The 14,809-nt window shown below is 28.9% G+C and overlaps 1 protein-coding gene across 2 annotated transcripts in view; it reads left to right on the plus strand.

Annotated features, from left to right (window-relative positions):
- The window catches only part of mute (gon-4 like protein muscle wasted), a 56,235-nt gene that overhangs the window by 30,142 nt on the left and 11,284 nt on the right, over positions 1-14,809 (plus strand). For both annotated transcript variants that reach the window (XM_016055043.5, XM_087168161.1), the window contains exons 14-17: positions 882-1,865; positions 6,232-6,369; positions 7,365-7,517; positions 9,192-9,373. In XM_016055043.5, the coding sequence (XP_015910529.3) occupies positions 882-1,865; positions 6,232-6,369; positions 7,365-7,517; positions 9,192-9,373 (1,457 nt within the window). The remainder of the gene's footprint in view (positions 1-881; positions 1,866-6,231; positions 6,370-7,364; positions 7,518-9,191; positions 9,374-14,809) is intronic.

Genomic DNA, 14,809 nt, shown 5'->3' on the forward strand with positions numbered 1-14,809 from the left:
CTCCCCCGTCCACTCTTGTTAAGTAAAGGTATCAGAATGATGACTCACCTTGATAAAAGTGAAACAACAATATTTTAATATTATACTTAATTAATTGTATTTAAAGTTTGGACTTATTTCGGACAGAATGCCATGTTCTGATATTCTCCAATGCTTAATTTCAATTTTTTTTTATTTTTAAAATCCTACTTAGAATACCTGTCAGATTTTATTTGTCAAAAATGATGTGAAAGCTAGAACAAAACTGATGCTCATTTTCCCCACCACTTTGTAACTTTTTTTCCGGCTTTCAGATTTGTAGCTGTTTTGTGCATGTACCATTTGACGTATGTAATATTAGCTTAATCTCTTATGTAATAAATTTAAAACATATTAATTGATCAAGAATAATTAATTTGAAATATAAATAATTTGTTTTATTTTATTGGAATCTTGAATTTGTATCTAGATAGTTAACTATAAATTGAGTTAACATTGAAATTCAGAAAATGCAAAATAAGTTGTCAAAAGATTATTTTTTCTTCTTTCCAATACCCACCCGATTGACACTTATTATTCAGGTATCAGCAGGGCAGATATGTTGGCCACTATTTTAGAGGCACCATATTAGGTGGGCTAGCATTACTCCCACAGTAAGGACAGATAGTACAGAGAATGAAAGAACATCCATGCCTCTTCAGGGATTCAAACCCTACACAATTCTACACAGTCCGGTCGGTGCAAGAGATTAATAACACCCCATTTTTTCAAACAACATTTAATTGAAATAAAGGGAATTTTTGTAGCATTAATTTTTGAGATAATTATTTTGCTATTTTCTCTTGTTCAAATATATGTATCAATATCAAATCAATATTATGTAATTTTTATCAACATTTCAGGTGTATTATAATAGAATTGCCACTGGACACCCAATGTTTGTACAGCCTCCTTTGATTGCACCAGCACCATCTAAAGAACAATGTTCTGCGTCATCACATTCAACTGCACCTGTCCCATCCACCCAGCCATCTCTTTCTCCATTGCCACCTGTAGCAGCTGTTCGCCCAATCTTCAGAAAAGTGCCGGAAAAAAGAAAATCACGGCTCATTCTCCCTCATGGTGCCGTTTTCTCGCCTTTAAAACAAATAACACCCTTTCTTAAGAAATACTCTCCATATCCAAAAAGAACAATCACAGTTTTACCATTTACTCTACCAAACACCTCAAAATCGAAGTGTGATCACATATTAAATAAAACCAGTACCAATTGCCTCATTGTTCCGACGAGTGATCTAGTGCCTACATTGAGAACTTTAAAACCTAAACCTGTCATTCAAACTGGAAACAGTGCTTCTAATTCATCTGAGGCTCAAGCTTCAGATTCACATGCTTCTTCTAAATCTTTGTTAGAACAGACTCGTAAGGTGAATGAGAATTCGGGTACTCAAACTTCTGGGAATTGTAATAGTGATCTCAATTCATCAGAACTAGAGAAGAATGTCGAAATGACGGATCAAGCAAAAAACTCTTCGTCTAAGGAGGCTATCAGCACAACACAACAAAGTGAGTCGGAATCATTGCCAGACCATTCACTCGACCCATTGGCTAAATCTCCATTATCATCTGGACTTGATTCCCATCAAGAGTTGAATAAGAAACCTGAATCTCCTACTAAACTCACAAAACCTGGAAGTGAATTAAGTGTGGCTGCCACTGAAATGGATATTGATGAAACTCTTGAAGAAGATGAACATGATTCATCTGCAGTTGCAGCTGTTGTATCAAAGAAACAAACTATTAGTAAAAAGAGGAATCGAATTCAGAAAGATTTAGAGTCGTCGTTAGCACTTTTGAAACCAGCTATGGTCAGCAATGATCCAAAGGTATGCTCCTCCTTCCACTTATTCTTAAAGATTCCACTTATTCTGAAAGATTCCACTTATTATTTCTGTTTTGAAACTTATAATTGCTAGAAATTAAATTTAAAATAAAGATCTTCTGATAATGCATGAAATATTAAGGAGTTTTTAAAAGTTTTTATTTTATTTTATTTGTACTTTAATAAAATTTTACGTAAGCAAGCAGGTTTGAGGATGAACACATTAGAACAATTAGATAATGTATTATAACAACCAATAAAAAAAAAGACTAAAATATTTACAAAATTCGATTATATCTCAAATCAGATTAATGTTTGATAATTCCTGTCCTGTTCCTAAAAGCTTTTGTTTTAACTATAATTATAGGAAAACGTTCTCTTTAGGAGATAATTACTTGTACAATTTTTTTAAGAATCGTGTCTTAAAAAATGAATTTGGAGTTTGGTAAAAATTATGATACACCATTGCATAGTATGAAATACATCGTTTTCATTTACAAACATTCAGTTAAAAAATATCTATCAAGTTCAGTTATAATAAGTTAATTCTTATTCTATAATTAAAAATAAATTGAAAAAATAAACAAAATGTTCGTAATGTGCATCGTAGTGAACATATTCAGTTGAAGTTTTAGCAATTTTTTTATAATCTGTTGAAATATTCTGTTAAATTTTCATCCCAAATTAAAGGGAAAGAAAAGTTTCAATTAAATTCTTTATATCTCAATTATTTCTTAAAAAATTATTACTGGAAATGCTAAATAATTTACTTTTACTATGTTTAATATTAACCAACTTATAGATTTTTTTCCTTGTAAAAAGTAAAAATTGCTTTAGATTGGATTGTTCAGAGAAGCCCACTACTACATATTTTTATATATTTCTTATTGATTTTAATTCCAGCTATAGAATTGCAGGAAGTTTTTAAAAAGTATATTTAAGTACAATTATAAAAATTTTTAGTTGCATTTTATACGTTTTTTTTATTAATTTATAAATTTCTGAAATATGTTTTTTAAGGGACCTTTAAAGTTTTCATTAGCAAATGAATTAAGAATTCTTAATAATAAATTTGGTACATTGACGCCTAGAGTTTTGTTAATCCGTTTTATTTATAAAAAAATTGATATAAATTCTAACAGGCACACTGAGTTTTTTTAATATTTATTTTTAATTTTGACTTAAGTTAAAAATAGTTGTATTTTTTAATGCGATTGAATCATGAATATTTATTTTCATAAATACTTCTTGGATACTCTTTATTAATTGCTTAACTGTATTTTCATTAACAACTTTTATAAATTAATCCTTCAAAAATAAAATTTCCTCTAAATGTTTCAATACGATAAAGTAGTTTTTTAAAACACAGCTATGTGTTTATGATACTTTTTTATGTAAAAATGAACTACTGATTTTTATCTGTAGAGTTTTATTTCAATCATTTTTCAACTTATCATTTGTTAATCAGTTTCTCTGTGTTTTTTTTGTTCTTGAGAAAGTTATTATGATAGAGTATCATTCTATAAAAAAATGTGGGAAATAAAGGTTTTGCTTAAAAGTAGCTTCACATAATTACTATTCAAAACCTAGATAAAACTTTCTCAAAAAATTAAAAAATAATATAACTATGCATTTAGTGATCTTAGATAGGTAATTTGTTAGTGATAATTTGTTTGTGTTAGCTCATCTCTTACAGTTTTTAATTTCCTACATCATAAGTTTCCAAACGAAACTAACAAAAAATTTCCAAGCAAAACATCGAAACAAAATAAATCTTGGGATCTGATTCGAGATTCTATATTAATAGGCGGGTCTAAAAGTTTTTCTTTGCAAAATTCGTGGTTTTCATGCAACTAAGAAGTTTGGGAATTGAAAAAATTATATGGTTCAATGGAATGAATAGTTTTTGTTTATTTTAGCCAGCCAGTTTAAAAAAATTTTGATTTGAGTTTAATGCCAGCACCACTGTTGCATACTAATTTGTTAGTGCACACTTATTTTTGATTTAACTGCCTGCACCTTTGTTAATCTTTAGAATATCAATATGGCTCATTCCAAGTGAAATAAACCAATGACTGTTACCATCAAGTCAGATTCTTATAAAAATATTTTTTTGTAGTAAAGTACTTTGTGAAAACTGCTAGAATAATTTTTTTAGAATTTTTGCGATCAAAATAAGGGTAAAGGCAACACTTTCTAGAAAAGAGAAGGCTGCAGCACGGATCAATTTAGTAGTCCGACGTAGCAAGCAGAAGTTAAATTTAGAGTTGAAATTTTTGGCAAATTTTAAGATTTTTTTTGCAGAGGTGTAACAACTTTTACCAATTTGATTTTTTTCCCTTCTTGATGCTTAATAACCTACTTTTCAACATAAAAAAAATTAGGATGGTGTTTTTGTTTTTAGTCTGTAAAAAAATAAACAGTGGAAAAAGTAAAAATGCGAATTTTGCATTCTATTTACAATGAAAATCAAAAAATTTTACAATATGCTATTGTTTTTTTATTGAATGAGAGTAGTTGAATTAATAATAGCATGATTATTGTTTATTAACTTTTGTTAACACTTAATTTTCCGAGCTTAGCTGAAAATTTTCCAATTGAAAAGTAGCATGACAAAAATTTTTCATCCAAATGATGAAACTATTTTAATTGTCATTAAAATAAGATTGAATAATATAAATAAATATGTCAGTAGAAGTAATTATCAAACAGTATTTTTTAAAAATTTTTAAAAATTTTAACCATATTTTAGTTTTTTATTGATATCTTTTTCTTTTGTAACATAAACAGCACTAGTTTTGTAAACTTTTGTTTTTTACTGGTGAATACATTGATAATCAATATGCTCAAAGTGGGGATGGATGCCTTAATTGCAACATATTAATGCGAATATTTCAAAAGAGACTTAACTTACGCTGTATTCAAGAAAAAATACAAATATATACATTAATACCAACATCATTGATGGAGCGTAGAGAAAATCAAGACATTTTTATTATAAAAAATTATAAAAAGAAAGTGGCATTTTGTCAAAAGGAAGCAAAAAGGGAAATCTTTTAATAACTATTATATGACTTTTAACCCTTTCGCGACGCAAAGCGCGAAAGCGCTCTTACCGCTGAGGCCGGCAGTCTCTCTAGCGTGTGTCTCCCCAGGGCCGGAGGGTTTTTTGATGTTAAGCCTAATTCCATGAAATTACCGAAATATCAGCGCGTTGTTTAATATTGTTCTGTAGAGTATTTAAGTGACATATGCTTTATATATATTTCTATGGATACTTTATTTACTTAAGTTATTTCCTGTTTAAATGTAATATAAATATTAATAAGTTTAAATATTTTGCATAATTTCCTCTATTTCCAGCTCAGTTAAAAATTTTCGACGCTTCGACATTCTAACGGTAAAAAGAAAAAAAATTCAAGCCTACAAGATCTAATTATCCACTAAAAACTAATCCGAAAATCGAAAGTAGCGAGAGATAAAAAAAACTCCCTTACTTACTGTAAATAAATATCACGTGCTAATTTAAAGAGCCCTCATAAAACATTCCCCCCTCCACCCCTTCCCCTAAAAACCACGTGAATGTACTTTCATCTTGAGTAGAAGGTCAAATCTACATGTATCTGAAACCATATGGACATACAATGCCATCTTTTGGAAGAAATTTCATTTTTTAAAACGTTCCAAAACGCTGGCACAAATAAGTGACGGTCGGGGGTGAAAAAGAAAACTCTCTGACACGCGGGTGTGTCGGCCGGGAAGTGAGCGCGTTTCTTGCTGTCACATATATGTGACAGTCGGCTCGAAAGGGTTAAAGAATATTAAGAATTAAAAACACCAAAACTTGTTATGGTTATTTTTAATTTTTATTGTTACTTCTTTAATAGGACCTGAAAAAAATAAATGAGTGGTAGCTAAGATTTTTCAAGATTACTGAAAAATTCTTAAATGCAGCCTTCATTTGAGGATTACAAAATTACATTGAGGTATTTTTTTGCTTCCAGATATAATTCTTTAAAATTAAAAATTAATTTGTAGCTTAAAGCATTTATATTTATCTCACATTTGCTACCACTTTTAAAATTCTTTCAGACCATTTGAACATTATTTAAATGAATAAACAGCCTTTTGATTTTTCTGACCACTGAAAAGCATAGAAGTTTTATTTTCTAAGCTGTTTGAGTGAGAAATTTGGTAATAATAATAATTTGCTAAAATAGGATTAGTTTTTCAAGCAGAGCCGCATTTATGAAACGTCTTAAATAACTTTATGATGTTGATGATTATTGTTTCTTATTATTCTACTTTATTTTTTAATTTTAGCAATTATGTAGTATGTCTAAAAACTGCTTAATTTAAAATTATTATAGAAAGAAGAAAGAGAAATTCTGTATGTGAATTCATATCTTCTTAGAGCAGCAGAAACCCTAAAAAATGAACCAGAAACTTGGAACTTATTCCTTATGTCTATTTGCAAATATCAAAATAGTTCTACATTTCCAGTAAAGGTAAGATTTATCTTTGTAGAAAGATCAGAGATCTCCCTAGAAATGAAAAATGTCAAAGTGCTTTTCATTAACAAGGACATCTTTAGTTTAGAAGGGTACTGTTCTTGTTAAATGTACCCAAATTAGGTATATTCAAATGAGTAAAAATGAGTAAAAATATATGATATCGGATGTATATTAATTTGGCATGAAAATAATTTATACTAGTTATAGTTGCTGTTTTGGTACTGGAAGACGATGCAATCTCTTTTTCTTAAAATGAGAAAAAGTGAAAAAAGAGCATTTTTTCCCTTTAATAAAAGGGAGCAATATTTTTACAAAATGGGCAAGAAGAATTCCATTATCTTGGTGAAAGTGGTGAGCCACTTTTCTAAAAACAGTTAGGGGGATCAATAGAAAAATGGTGTATCTAATTTGTTTTAAATTTTATATAAATATTTTAAGCTGCTTACTTGGTATAATTTCTTATTAAGCTTTTATTTCAAAATTCAATTTATAAGTTTAGCCAATCTTGGTATTGAAAATAAATTTGTGTTCCTTTATTTCTTCAATTTTTTCTCCAAAACTGAAATACTTGTTAAAAATGTTTATTTTGAAATTATTAAGTTTAAGCTATATGAATAATCTATAAAGTGCCTGAAATACTCCAATACAATTAAAATCATTAAACAAATAAATTTTTAACTTTGCAATTATGGACTGCATTAAATTATCTATTTCATAATGTGTAATAACTTTAATTTCATGTATATAAAGAAATACTATTCAAAATTATGTTTATTATCAATCATGTTTATTATATGCATATTAAGAAATACTATTTTAGTGAGATAGAAAAGCACCCTTTTTATCTTGTAGTTGAATGGATAGTGTTGATACACTTTGACAGTTATTCTATTGTTTCCTATTTAGGTTTTAGCTAAATTTTGATAAACCTATGTCTGTTTATACTGTTTGTAAAATACATTTTGAAAAAGATTTTTTTTCTTTTTAAGTTGTATTTAGATCTGAAAGTTATTTTGAAGAATTACCCTGCTTTACTGGATGACTTTGTGGCTTTTCTGAAACCTGCTGAAGCAAAACTTGTTGGAAAATTCAAACAGTTTTTAATGCTTACCAAAATTCGAGACTTTCTACGAAAAGTAGAGGTTAGTTTACCTTCATTTATATTTTTGTATCATTCCTTATATTTTGAGTTAAAACATTTAAGTAGGTGCCAAATCTTTTTGGATTTTAGGGAGACTCCTAAATATTTGTTATTTCTCTGGAACCCATAAAAAATGTACATTTTTAGTAAATTCCTTTAAAAAAATAAATAAAAGAAAATATTATTAAATATTGACAGTTTTCTTAATTTGGTTTAATTATTTGTAACTTATTTTAACTGTATAAAAAATTTCTTGAAAAATTTGGCAGCACTGTCACAAATTGATACTGCCATCTGTAGAGTAGGAGAAATGCATAGTTTAAACACAGAGGTCTAAACAGTTGTTTCTTTATTGCTTTAGAGGTTAGTATTGGGAAAAATGTCTTTGTTCAAGGACGGCATAACATGGTGCGTAGCATTTTTAAAAAGTGCTTAAAGGTGCTTATTTTTGGTTTTTAGTTATTTAAAATCCCTTAAAGGTACTTTTTTCATTGGGTGTTTTTAAAAAGTGCTTAATTTTCCCTTTTCAAAAATGAGATTTTTTTTCGTTACCATTTCGATTTTTGCATCGTATTATGCAAAAGCGTGCGTTTCACATTGTTCTATTCAGCGTTTTCAGAATTCATTTTGGCGTACCGTCGGTCTATAGTGTATGAAAGCGCCAATCATTTTACAGGTGTGATGAAATACTTGCGAGTCCGCACGTGAGCTGGGTTTGGTGAAATTATTGCACTCTCATGTGCAACTCTGATGCATTTTACAAGATATTCTCAATTTTAATCTTCATTTTCCACCCTCTGAAATTGAACCGAAAAATATCTCAATCTTTTTATGGTGGGTAATATAATCAAGAAAATAGTTCTTTGTCAGAAACTAGTTATTTTATAATGATCATGTAAAGTCTTTGAAAATTATTTTGCGTTTTGTTAATGTGCATAGTGCTTAAAAATATTTTTTGAGTGCATAAAAAGTACTTAAAATGTGCTTATTTTTGTTGAAGATTTGACTACGCATCCTGCATAATGTTCAACAGTATCATTTGTCCTTATTCTTTTAAATTTAATCTGTAGCTTAAAAAAAAACTGGAATTTTTATTTTATTTATTTTGTATTTCAATGATGTCATAAAGGAATCAGATTCTTTGTAATTATCAAAAAATGTATTTACTGCTAGATATTGGCAATACTAATCGTATAATTTGTTAAATTATCTTATTGCATATGAAGCTGCTCATGTAATTTTTATAATTAAGTAATTAAATTTTTGCAACGTAATTTAAAGATCCATAACCTTTATTAAAGAAGTATCACAAGGAAAAGTAAGTCTCTTTTCTAGAGCCCAGAACTCATAAAAAAATTGTGTCAGCTAAAAGTTATAATTAATTTATTTTTCTATAATAAAGTAAGCTAAAATAAGAAATAAAAAGAAACTAATTTTTGAAAAAATTAAATAAATTTTGAAATAAAAGCAATTGCGAAAGTTTAATTATAAAAATACTATCTGAGCTTCTTTAGAGGTCTTCAAATTATTATTGTTATTATTGACAAAAAGAAAGGGCTGAATACTAACTATTTGAGGCCTCATTTGATTCCTGACTGCAGTTTGTGCTGCTTAAATTAAGTTGTTCTTTTTACCTCTTGTATATTTCTTTTAAAAAATTTGTAATTTATTCCAGGTACATTTCAGTAATCAACCTCACAATATTCCAAGAATTGTTCGTGCCTTATCACAATTCAGGCAGCAATCATATGTAACATCATCAGAAGCATTAAGTGGTTTACTTCCGTTGCTGAGGAATCAAACCCATTTGGTAGAAGAATTAACACAGCTCATACCAGATGCTGCTCCCCCTGTATAGTATGTATAGATTCTTGTGTCAGCTTCATTTGTGATGATATTTATTGTATATAACATGATATTTATTGTATATAGTTGGAGACATTGTTAATAAAGTAGATTATGCTAAAAATTGTCATGTGATATTGAGTTTTTTTCTTTTCTGTATCACATTTGAATTTGGTTAAAAAAGGTAGAAAAATTATTGATAAATCTTAATAAAATTGTACGTTTAAAGAATTAAAATACAGCTAGATTTCAATATTACAAAGTAGTTTCAAAGTCACTAAAACTCAGTAATTAATTAAAATATTTCATATCTCTTTCATTCATTTATCACCTCAATTATACCTTGTTATATATAATTATACTTTGATATATAAATGTATAAATGTTATGGTGAATGGAATTAAATGATTAATATTAAAAACCTTTGGTTATTATTAATAATAACCAGTGATCATTACTGTTAGTAATAACCAGATTTATTACTTTAATAGTAACATTTAAAAATTTAGCTAAAACTGAACTGAACTCAATTGCTTTGCAACCCATGAAAGACCAAGACCTACTGTGCCCATCCAAGTTTTCTTGACCTTGGGTTCTGGGGTGTAGGAGCAGATGTTTTGGTTGAGTGGTCAGCCAAACGTGGAACCTCTATTTAGCCCCCAATCATGCTTGGTCCAAGGATAGCACCCTGGACCTATTGCTACCACTCAGTGACCAAGCTTTTAAAACTTAGCCAGTGAAACTAAAAGATTACATCAGTTTTTCATTGCGTTGTATGAGTTTTGGTTTTATATCTTTTGTAGTTTTTTGAATATATGGCATTTTATTATACATGGTTGCAAGAGCTTTAAAATCAATATTGTTAAAACTAACATATAAGTTTCCAGTTTTTGCTTAAAATTTAAAATTATTGCATCGCATCAATCTAAACAGACATGAACTTTACAACTTTTTATCTTGCATTATATATGTCTAAATATTTTAGCAATACAACATAAATTTAAGTACATTGTAAAGTGGGTCTAAATAATTAAATATTCAATTATTTGCCTTCATTCTAAATGAGATAAGCACGCTCTATTGATTAGCAATGATTAATCGTGTGCCAATGATGGACCTTTATTATACCCAGACGTGCCAACTCTCCCGCATTTTGCGGGAGTCTCCCGAATTTTGAGTTATTCTCCCGCCCTCCGGAATTGATTTGAAAAACTCCCAAATTTTACTGCGATCGACGGCCAAACTCAAAATTACCTAATTTTTCCGCGAGTGCGAAGGTAAGTTTTTCTTTCAGCTTGAATTCCATCCCCTCTTATCAAACTACCATCTGCCTGAAGCGTAGCTGAACATGCTTTATTTTCCCCCCTCTTCAACGTTACCTCTAAAAACACTCCTATTTCACCCGCCCCCTTACACTGGGGGCGGGTGAAATCTTCCTCTTCTTTCGTGTGGAGTTGAATGTAATGACGTCACATGTCGTTATCGAGTGACGTCCGTTCAGGAGTGGGGAAACTTGTACTCTCGATAGTTGGAATTGATATTGTATCTTGCTGTTTTTATAGTTTTTAATGCGTATTTTTCCACGGTTGGCAACAAGCTCGTAAACTAGCAACGTGATATCAATTATTCGTTTAGTCTTCGTATATTTAAAAAAAAAAAAAAAATTCAAGGATGTCTTAAGTCGAAACGGAAGTATGGATCAATTTCAACAAATCATGTACCAATGACTTTAGCAAGACTTAATTGCGGAGAGCTAAGTCTGCAACTCTTTTTTTCATGCATACAGTTGAGAACCATTTATCTGGTATCCAGATAATCCGGAAAAAAAATTTGCTCGGTTCTCCCGCCATTTTGAACTAAAACGATATGAAAAAAAAAAGCGGAAACTGGACTAATCCTTGAAGTTGAGTAGAGGAAAATGTGAGGAAGGGAAGAATTTTTTTTCCCCGTTTACCCAGAGAAACGTCATTTCTTCCGCGACCTTGAAGATTTTAGATCTTTATTCTCTTTTAGGTCGTTAAACTCAAATGAGTGGCATGATGATTTCGTTTGCTAGTTTGATTTACGAGGGGGTGGGGAAAATGCATTGCACATGCATATCAGTGAACAGAAGATGAAAGAGAAAAATATATTTATCTATTTGACATCGATTAATAAAAATAAAATGTTTTTCTTTTGAATAAATTCTGATTCTTTGGAAGTGCGGTATCATTCGCAAGTTTTTCTTGATGTGGAATCACACCTGCTTTAATTAAAAATCGCGTTTTTATAAAAAAAAAAAAAAGGAGAATTGTTTATTAATTTAAGCATACAATTATTTTATGAAGCAGATTGCAGTTTCGTTTTTCTGATTCTACTACGTTTTTTTTTTCTTTTTCATGATAAATTTTGCACTCAATAAAATTATTTGTATTACCAAATTTTTCATTAGTTTTTTTTTTTTTTTTTTTTTAAAGTCCGTTGATCTTGCCTTGTTCTAGGTTTTAATATTTATGCTAGTGCCGTTTTTTAACTATCGTTTCGGTTCGATAATTTTCAAGTGTTGTTTTTATTTAGATTAATAGGTTTTCCTTTTATTTTCGCCCCCCATGAAATATATTGCGTTATTTAATCATTGGTTTTGTTTATTAGTTGATTTAGGAATCGTAATTATTTTTTAAACTTGTTTTTCTTGTCTAAACTTGCAAATTTTTTTATTCTTTTAAATTTTATTTTTCTACAATTTTTTTCCTTTTTAGATTTAGGAGTGCTTTTCTTTTTTCTCTTACTTTAAAATGTGTTTACATTTTTTCCCTGTAATTTGGGTTTGATAAAACATCGATTAACGACACTTTTTTGTCGATCCAGGAAACCGGGAAATTAAGACATCCGGGATAGCGATGGTCCCGAGCATCCCGGATAATTGGTTCTTTATTGTACAGACATTAGTATTGAATTGGTTTTTTAAAATAAAATACTTATTCAATTTGTTTATTTTTTAAAAGTTTTTGTGTATTTTTATTACAGTGTCGGGTTTTTGAATAATGTTTTATTAAGGAAATGGTATTTATTTAAAGAGTATCTACCTAATATAGTTTTGTGTTGCTAAATCTGTGTTTAATTATTTTATTTCCATTTAATATTTTTAAACAATTATTGCTCTATTAGTGTGTAAAATTTCTTGCATTCTTATATTTAATAAATTTTTTACTTAAAATTCCTTAGAAGTGCCAAATGTTGCATACCATGCACCTTTTTTTACCCCTCCTGAAAACTCCTGAATTCTTGTTAGGGAAACTCCTGAATGTTAATTTTGCTAGGTTGGCACGTCTGTATACCTGATTTCCTTTTTCTGATTTAAGTCTTTTTAAACTTAGACATTTTCTTTGACTTAAGTTCTAAAATTGCTGCATTTGCGAAGAGAAATTTACCAACTTCATTAGGATTAAATATATAAAGTACTGATATTTCTTGAATGAAGGAATTTGATTAATGCTTGTTTATTCTAATGTAAGATTAATAAGAAAAGATCAAGTAAACTTAAATAGTATGTAATATTTAAAAAAAATGTAAATACATTAGTAAATAATGATATATATTTACATAAAAATGCAGTTATTGATATTAATTTTGTAGTAAGTTGATATTAAATGCAAAAAATTACATAGTTATTGTTTATCATGACATGAATAAAAGATTAAATAATATTTAGCATAAAAATAATAATTTCCATTTGTGTTTAATGTCCCTTAAGTTAAATATAACTTATATAGTGAAAAATGATATTAGCAGTTAAAAAACAAAATTTAAAAATTATTTGGAGGAATAATAGTAAATTTTTAACAGTGAGTGAGTTAAAAGTGGTTGCTCCTTAAAATTTCTTTAAAAGATAGTTAAAGTGAACCATTAATATTGTATAAGATTTTGCCAGTTTTGCATGCACGGTTTCACTGAAAAGTAATGTCACTGAGTTGATTGAAAAACATGTATTGACCTGGTTTGTATAACACATTAAACAGGTTCCTTCTTCACTGTAGTATAAACTCTTGAAGGACTTAGGTCTTTTGTAGAATTTTATCCCAAGCCATCCTGTTCTTGGCCATGGATTTTCAATTTATTACTTTTTAGTTTTATTACTTTTATAGTTTTAAAGTTATTTTCTAAGCAGTCAGACCACCTAAGACTTGATTTTTCTCTTTTTCTAGTGGCAATTTGCTTAGTAATAATGATATATAAAAATCTATAAATTGTCTTCTCTTTTACAAATTGCACCCAGCAGGATTTTCAAACATTGAAGGCGTCACAGTAGATCTTTTCTAGGATATTATTTAGAGATTTTGTGCAAGCTTCTTGACATTGTCACTTGTTCCGAAATTAGGCCTTTGCTCAGTTTTTTAAAAAATTATCAATTACTCTGTTTTTTTTTCTGAAACCATAAAAATGTTTAATGTATGAGGTGTTTAAGTAATGCTCAATATTCTGTTTAAGTAATGCACAATATTGACAAAGTTTATTATTTTTTATTGCATTCAGGGCTGTGCCACTTTTTGATCTTCCTTTTAATCTTTTTCACCACCTTCCTATCTCTTCAGTTAATTTTTCTCATTCATTACATTCTTCAACTTTACGATAAACTGTTATATTCTTTTATAAAATATTTTATGATAGTATGTTTACCAAAAAGAGAAATAAGAGTGAGAATTTATTGGTGTAAAACTGAGTACAAATATAAGAACAAAATTTAACAAGATGATTCTTTCTCAAGTGAAAAAGTGCACAAATAAATGCTCTCAGTTTTATTTTTTTAAACTCTGCCATCATTTTTATTGAATGGATTAAATTGAAAAACATTGAAAAGATTTGTAACCCATGTGACAAAGAATTGCATGGAGAAATTTTTTAAAATCACAGTTTATTAATTTACATTAATACTATCCTGTATGCTAATTAAAGTAAACCAACTCTTTAATGTTTTATTTATCATTACACTTATAAAAATTATTTTTAGCCTCAGCTTATGTGCTTACTAGAGATTTATACCCTTACAAACAATAAAGATTTAGTCCAATAGTACCACTGTTCTGTTTTATTTCCGTAACCACTTGTTCTCGGGATACTACCTGGTCCTGCCCATCCTTGATGTGTGCCTATGCTAATGTGTTCTATGCCTACAAATCCTTGATGTGTGCTATGTCTACAAAAGTTGCATCACAGCGGAGGATAAAGATAATTACTTCACATGTAAATTAAATGCATAACATTTTAAATTGCGATATAAAAAAATGTCTTCTACTTTTTCACTGAAATTCTGGTATTTTTAAATTTCCCAGAGTTAACATGCGAACCTGCCACTTGATCGAAGGATTTCTAGAAAGAAAAAAAATCATTTATAAAAAAAGTATTTCATTTATTACTTTTCATGAATAATGTATTTTACACAACCAAACAATTCATATCTTGATTAAATCT

This window comes from Parasteatoda tepidariorum, chromosome 7 (genome assembly GCF_982258835.1).
Source record: "Parasteatoda tepidariorum strain Cologne lab strain chromosome 7, Ptep-v5.0, whole genome shotgun sequence".
Lineage (NCBI taxonomy): Eukaryota > Metazoa > Arthropoda > Arachnida > Araneae > Theridiidae > Parasteatoda > Parasteatoda tepidariorum.